Source organism: Limanda limanda, chromosome 9 (assembly GCF_963576545.1).
Source record: "Limanda limanda chromosome 9, fLimLim1.1, whole genome shotgun sequence".
Lineage (NCBI taxonomy): Eukaryota > Metazoa > Chordata > Actinopteri > Pleuronectiformes > Pleuronectidae > Limanda > Limanda limanda.
The window spans coordinates 2466434-2474090 of record NC_083644.1 but is presented as its reverse complement, the minus strand read 5'-3'; the positions used below and the strand labels follow the sequence as shown (position 1 = coordinate 2474090).

Here is a 7657-nt window from a genome sequence, read left to right as displayed (position 1 = left end):
AAATACTTTCTGATTCTGTGTGTGTGTGTCTGTCTCTGTCTGTGTGTGTGTGTGTGTGTGTCTGTGTGTGTGTGTGTGTGTGTCTGTGTGCAGGGCGGAGGGAAAGATCAAGCACTGTCGGATCCAGCAGGAAGGACGTCTCTTCATGCTCGGCAGCTCGGCGGAGTTCGAGAGTCTGGTGGATCTGGTGAACTACTACGAGAAGCATCCTCTGTACCGCAAGATGAGGCTCCGCTACCCGATCAACGAGGACACGCTGGACCGCATGGGGACCGCGGTGAGTCCCACACGTCCCACCAGGGACACACCTCCCACCGGGGACACACCTCCCACCAGGGACACGCCTCCCACCAGGGACTAACCATTGCTCAAGTCCTTTTCAACTAGAATCAATCATCAGGTTCACCCAGGAAACTGGTTTCTATTCACTGACAGTATAAAACTCTTTCAACTCCACTTTAAGTGTTGCCTTTATTTTATATAATATTATCTTTACTGGTTTATCTGTTGGTTGTGTTTGTTAGTTTAGTTTATCAAATGTTCTTGTAGAAATGAATTAGAAGACACTATCTTCAGTGACTGTTTGGGTTTTCTTAAATTCATTTTGTGGATTTTATCATGTTTAGGCACAAGTTAGATAGATAGATAGATAGATAGATAGATAGATAGATAGATAGATAGATAGATAGATAGATAGATAGATAGATAGATAGATAGATAGATAGATAGATAGATAGATAGATAGATAGATAGATAGATAGATAGATAGATAGATAGATAGATAGATAGATAGATTACTTTATTCATCCCCGAAGGGAAATTAAGTTGTCATAGCAGCCGGTATATTTGAATACAATAAAATACAAAACAATAGAATAAAATTAAAAATATTGAGGTAGAAAGAATAAAAAACAGAAGCACAAGATAAAATACAATAAAATAGGTAGATAAGGTGCAGTGGCAAGATGATGGTAATAGTACTGATGATATGATGGTAATGGTATTGTTAGACAGTATATAAGAATAGTACAGTATATATAGTATATAATATAACATAATATATATTTATATATGATAGTAATTATACCAATATAATAGCAGTATATAGTAATAATGGCAGCAACAGTATATATAATAATAATAGTAATGCTGATATAATAATAGTAATTATAACATGTACACATAAATAAATATGTGTATATAGACTTATGTAAACAAGAATATACAGAGAGTATGATATGATATATAGTAGAAGTATGAATATGAATATAAGTATTTGACTATACAATAGGTAATATAATATACTATGAGTCTAAGAATATGTAGACAGTGTGCAAAAGACAATATTATTGTATAAAATGATATGTAATATCAATATGGTTTATATGAACACAAGTTTATTCACATTTCTCAGCGACACAGAAGATACAGAGAATATCCAGGTGTGTGTTCTTCATGGTTTGTTGTGTGTTCTTCATGGTTTGTTGTGTGTTCTTCATGGTTTGTTGTGTGTTCTTCATGGTTTGTTGTGTGTTCTTCATGGTTTGTTGTGTGTTCTTCATGGTTTGTTGTGTGTTCTTCATGGTTTGTTGTGTGTTCTTCATGGTTTGTTGTGTGTTTTTCATGGTTTGTTGTGTGTTTTTCATGGTTTGTTGTGTGTTCTTCATGGTTTGTTGTGTGTTCTTCATGGTTTGTTGTGTGTTCTTCATGGTTTGTTGTGTGTTCTTCATGGTTTGTTGTGTGTTCTTCATGGTTTGTTGTGTGTTCTTCATGGTTTGTTGTGTGTTGGTCAGGAGCTCGACTACGGAGCGTTGTACGAAGTCCGGACGCCTCATTTCTACGTGGAGGCCAACAAGATGCCCACAGCTCGGGTCAGTCACGTTCTCCAGCTCATGGATCTTCATCCTTTGAACCATCCTGTTTTCTTTAACCTCTCAGTTTTAGATCTGGTGTTTTCCAACAGAATTATTAAGTTTTAATAAGTTCTGTGATCCCGTGAATCTCCGTGTGTTTCAGTGTTCGGTCAAAGCTCTGTACGACTACCGGGCTCAGAGAGAAGACGAGCTCTGTTTCCCCAAACAGGCTCTGATCCTCAACGTGGACCAGCAGGAGGGCGGCTGGTGAGCGACGCCCGGCGTGCACGTGACTTCCTGTGGGTCGTGCAGCCGCTGGTCACTGACCTCTGACCTCTGACCTCTCTCTCAGGTGGCGAGGAGACTACGGTGGGAAGAAGCAGCTGTGGTTTCCTGCAAACTACGTGGAGGAGGTTCCCAGTTCCCCCAGCAGAGAGCCGGAGGACGTGGTGGGTTCTGGTTCTGATGTGGAACCGTATATTTTATTAATTGATTCTAACATCTGTGTTTGTTTTGAGTCAGTCGACAGAGAACAGTCCTCTGGGAACGCTGCTCAAGGGATTCATCGACGTTCCCTCCGGACACGTGGGTGAGTTCAGGAGACACAGAGCGGACGTTTACTAGAGTCACAAACATGAGATTAGTTTATTTTAATCTGAAATAAATAATTTAAGCCTCAGTTACGATTGATCAGGGCTTCATTAATTTTTCAGGTTTTGTGTCATTTGTCATAATCACGACATCTTAGAACGTCTGATTGGATGAGGATCAGGTCAAAGGTCACTCTGACCTCATGGACACGGTTTTGGCCGTAACTTAAGAATTAATTTATTACAACAAACCTTAACACAAACGATTCTACAGATCACAGTGATGACATTTTATATCAGAAAGCTTGAAGGTCAGCAGCACATAACCCTCAACCACGCCCCCTGCAGGCTGCATCAGTGAACTGTTGCATCTTGCACATGTAGTGTGTAGCCTGTTAAGCAGCGGGTGAGATTCGCCTAAAACGCCTGTCTGAGGAGAACCCAAAGTAAATTGAAAGCTGCTCTTGAACCATTTGGAGAACATGCATGATCTTGGTCTCTTTTGAAAGGTAACATTCTGAACTTTCCCCCCCAACAGTCAGAATCAGTCTACTGACATTGAGTAATAGCAGTTGGAACACAGTGAAGTAGAAGGCTTTTATTTCCGCCTGAATATTTTGTTGTTAAACAGATGCCTGCAGATGACTCCAGCTGGGACTTATGAGCTGGAAAACACACTGGGACCCGAGCATGAAGCCTTGACTAGCCCAGGTTCAAATTTGATAACAATACCACAAAAACTTAATATTTCACAGATTTTTTCCTGAGGGCATGTCTAGGCGTTTTCCACAAAGCCCATTTGGAACTCTGGTAACCAACTGGGCTAAAAAGGCGACTTTTACACTCAAAATCATACATAAAGGAGGCAAAACCGGTCATATGGTTTAAAATTTATACAAATAAACATCTTTCATGTTGTTTACATCTCGATGCTGGCTGCGCTGAGATTACGCAACAGCTGACTGTGGCTATTCTTTGATGTAATAGTGTGTTTTGGACTGATAATGTTACTGGATTGGATCGTCTGGACCTTTGGTACCAAGACTGTTTTCGTTGGAATGTTATCGATCTGTGGATTAATATGATGCTTGCCCCCCCCCCCCCTGCAGTGGTCCATAAGGACGGTAAGAACTCGCGGCCGTATGTCTTCACCGTCCACTCGCAGCATCTGTCCTCTCACCCGGTGCAGACGCTGGACGTGGCGGCCGACAGTCTGGAGGATCTGACCTGCTGGGTCGCCAAGATCAGAGAGGCGGCGCAGAACGCAGACGCACGGGTCAGTGTGACGACAAACACACACACACAGACACACACAGCAACAGACACACACACACACACACACACACACACACACACACACACACACACACACACACACAGGGAGTCTGAATGCAACTAAACACAACTTTATTCTAATTTGCTCCAAGCACCTTTAACTTCTGTCATAAGAAACAAGAAACTACAATTTTTACTTAGAATTTTGCAAAATTACAGTAAATTGTAAATATTTAAGTAAATATATTTTTTCCTTTACCAAAACTAATTTTCTCATGAAGGGAAATGCACCAAATTCAATCTACAAAGTCTTTGTTTTCCAATGTAATGCAACTTTTTCTTGATGGTGACAATTTGAATTTTTCATTTATTTAATCGTAATTTCTCTTGTTGCTAAAATCTGTTTTGTCATTTAAAGCCTTTACTGAGTGGTTATCTTATCTCCATGGTAACAGATGCAGGAGGAGAAACAGATGGAGCGGAGGAAGAAGATCGCGGTGGAGTTGTCGGAGCTCGTGGTTTACTGCCGACCCGTCCCCTTCAACGAAGACAGTAAGCTCCTCCTCCTGTCCCTTTCTTTAACTTCTGTCTCCACGCGTCTCACGTCCTGTTTCCTCTGCTGCGGCGTGCAGAGATCGGCACCGAGCGGACGTGCTACCGGGACATGTCCTCCTTCCCGGAGACGAAGGCGGAGAAGTTTGCGACTCGCAGCCGAGGGAAACGCTTCCTGCAGTACAACCGCCGCCAGCTGTCCAGGGTTTACCCCCGGGGACAGAGGCTGGACTCGTCCAACTACGACCCGCTGCCCATGTGGCTCTGCGGCTCGCAGCTGGTCGCACTCAACTTCCAGACCCCAGGTCAGTGTGTGTCTGTCTGTGTGTGTGTGTGTGTGTGTGTGTGTGTCCTCTTGTTCTATGAAGGACACACTATCACAGCCCCTGAATCGCAGTGGTGTATAAAGTACTTGAAAGCCATACTTGAGTAAAAGTACAGATATAGATAATAAGACTGTTCAACTCCTCCCCCTCTGTCAGAGCCACCATCACAGAACTGCACTAAACCTGTCTCCTTGCACTGTGGACCTGTACAACCGCTCCTTATACACTTACTTCACATCATATGTGATATGTGTGCATACAAACCATATTGATATTATATATCATTTTATACAATAATATTGTCTTTTGCACACTCTGTATACATATTCTTAGACTCATAGTATATTATATTACCTATTGTATAGTCAAATACTTATATTCATATTCATACTTCTACTATATATCATATCATACTCTCTGTATATTCTTGTTTACATAAGTCTATATACACATATTTATTTATGTGTACATGTTATAATTACTATTATTATATCACCCTTACTATTATTATTATATATACTGTTGCTGCCATTATTACCATATACTGCTTTTATATTGGTATAATTACTATCATATATAAATATATATTATGTTATATTATATACTATATATACTGTACTATTCTTATATACTGTGTAACAATAACATTACCATCATATCATCAGTATTACCATCATCTTGCCAATGCACCTTATCTACCTATTTTATTGTATTTTTATCTTGTGCTTCTGTTTTTTTATTCTTTCTACCTTTTATTTTTAATTTTATTCTATTGTATTGTATTGTATTTTATTGTATTCAATTATACTGGCTGCTATGACAACTTAATTTCCCTTCGGGGATGAATAAAGTACTCTATCTATCTATCTATCTATCTATCTATCTATCTATCTATCTATCTATCTATCTATCTATCTATCTATCTATCTATCTATCTATCTATCTATCTATCTATCTATCTATCTATCTATCTATCTATCTATCTATCTATCTATCTATCTATCTATCTATCTATCTATCTATCTATCTATCTATCTATCTATCTATCTATCTATCTATCTATCTATCTATCTATCTATCTATCTATCTATCTATCTATCTATCTATCTATCTATATCTTACCTCAAAGTGACTTCGGTAAAAGTAGAAGTCACCCGTCAGAAAATGACTTGAGTAAAAGTCTTAAAGTAGCTCATATTAAAAGTACTTAAGTATCAAAAGTATCTGGTGTTGAAATGTACTTAAGTATCAAAAGTAAAAGTACAAGTACCAAAATTAAAAATGCAAAGTGCTTTTTATAGTAGGTCTATACAGACACAAAACAATCCAAAATGTTTCTCCTCAAGATTTATCTCAACTGACTGAAAAATTATAACAACAATATGAATATAATGTATATAATGTAAAAACGAGTAGTAACGAGCCAGTTTGAGAATGTAAGAAGTAGAAAGTACACATATTTTTGTTCAAATGTAACGAGTAAAAGTAAAAAGTCGTCAGGAAAAGAAATACTCAAGAGTAAAGTACAGATATGTGAAAAATCTACTTAAGTACAGAAACAAAGTATTTCTACCTCGTTACTTCCCACCACTGCTGAATCGTCCCTGTAGATAAACCCATGCAGCTGAACCAGGCGCTCTTCATGCTGGGGGGGGGCAGCGGCTTCGTCCCGCAGCCGGACGTCATGAGGGACGACGCCTTCGACCCGTTCCACAAGGACTCGCTGCACGTGGAGCCGATCACCATCCAGCTGCAGGTCAGAGTCCACGTGAACGTCCTGATCTGAACCAGCTGTGAGGTTCATCTCATTGATCTGTTTCCTCCACTCGTCCCTCCAGGTCCTCGGGGCGAGACACCTCCCGAAGAACGGGCGCAGCATCGTCTGTCCCTTCGTGGAGGTGGAGATCTGCGGAGCCGACTACGACGGCTGCAAGTGCAAGACGGACGTCGTGGGTAAGATGGCGTCCGACTGGAAGCAGACGCCACACGACCCCTGACCTCATTCTGTCCTAACCGTCTCTCTCTCTCTCTCTCTCTCTCTCTCTCTCTCTCTCTCTCTCTCTCTCTCTCTCTCTCTCTCTCGTCCTCTCAGCTGATAACGGCCTGAATCCCGTGTGGCTGCAGAAGCAGTTTGTGTTCGACATCCACAACCCGACCTTCTCCTTCCTGCGCTTCACCGTCTACGAGGAGGACATGTTCAGCGACCCCAACTTCCTGGCTCAGGCCACGTTTCCTGTGCGTCTGCTGCGAACAGGTGAGCGCTCGACCATCAGCCGCTGACCAGACCCAACCTGTGATTCTGCTCAGGAATGAATGTTGACTTGTAAATTATTCGTACAGTCGGAGAAAGCTCCAGGTCTTTTCTGATTGAGGTGATTCACGATGTGTTGTGTTACATTGTGTTGTGTTGTGTTGTGCTGTCAGGTTACAGGAATGTTTCTCTGAAGAACAGCTACAGTGAAGAGCTGGAGTTGGCGTCGCTTCTCGTCCACATTGAAATCGTCAATGCAAAGGTCTGAATCTGTTTCTCTGTTTCTTACTGAGGGGTCGGGTGATGAGTTGGAAATCCATATCATGTCATTCAGTCATTAAAACATCAGCTGCAACTGTATTAAGCTATTTGTTTATTTATGTGTGATAAAATAATTTTCTTTTTTAAGTTTTATTGCAAGTGTTGATTATACCATTTTTTTTAATTTGCAAGGATCTGTTTTGTTGAAACACATTTTAAAAGTCAGTAATGGATCAAACTATTCATCACTCAGCTGTATTCACTCATCCACTAATCCACTGTGCTCTCCATCGTCCTGCAGGAGGAAGACGAGGAGAACATGTACACGTCCATCCAGCTGCTGCGGGATCGAACCAGCGAGCTGTCGACCCAGGTGTCGCTGCTGGAGCGCTCGGGCTCGGCCGACCTCAGCTACCAGCAGAGTGTGGAGGAGCTGCGAGCGGCTCAGGATCAGCTGAGCGAGCTGGTGGAGGCTCGGAACCACAGGTGACTGATCACAGGGCACAAGAGGAAGAGGAAACAGGCAGCGAGTGATCTGAAAAAAGTTTT

General features: G+C 41.3%; 1 protein-coding gene across 1 annotated transcript in view; it reads left to right on the top strand.

Annotated features, from left to right (window-relative positions):
- Positions 1–7657, top strand: part of LOC133011155 (1-phosphatidylinositol 4,5-bisphosphate phosphodiesterase gamma-1-like) — a 28461-nt gene that overhangs the window by 18494 nt on the left and 2310 nt on the right. Inside the window, exons 19-31 of the mRNA XM_061078861.1 lie at positions 94–277; positions 1794–1871; positions 2017–2120; positions 2206–2302; positions 2376–2442; positions 3553–3719; positions 4174–4270; positions 4351–4575; positions 6207–6352; positions 6435–6549; positions 6689–6850; positions 7021–7109; positions 7410–7594. Of these exons, the coding sequence (XP_060934844.1) occupies positions 94–277; positions 1794–1871; positions 2017–2120; positions 2206–2302; positions 2376–2442; positions 3553–3719; positions 4174–4270; positions 4351–4575; positions 6207–6352; positions 6435–6549; positions 6689–6850; positions 7021–7109; positions 7410–7594 (1716 nt within the window). The remainder of the gene's footprint in view (positions 1–93; positions 278–1793; positions 1872–2016; positions 2121–2205; positions 2303–2375; positions 2443–3552; positions 3720–4173; positions 4271–4350; positions 4576–6206; positions 6353–6434; positions 6550–6688; positions 6851–7020; positions 7110–7409; positions 7595–7657) is intronic.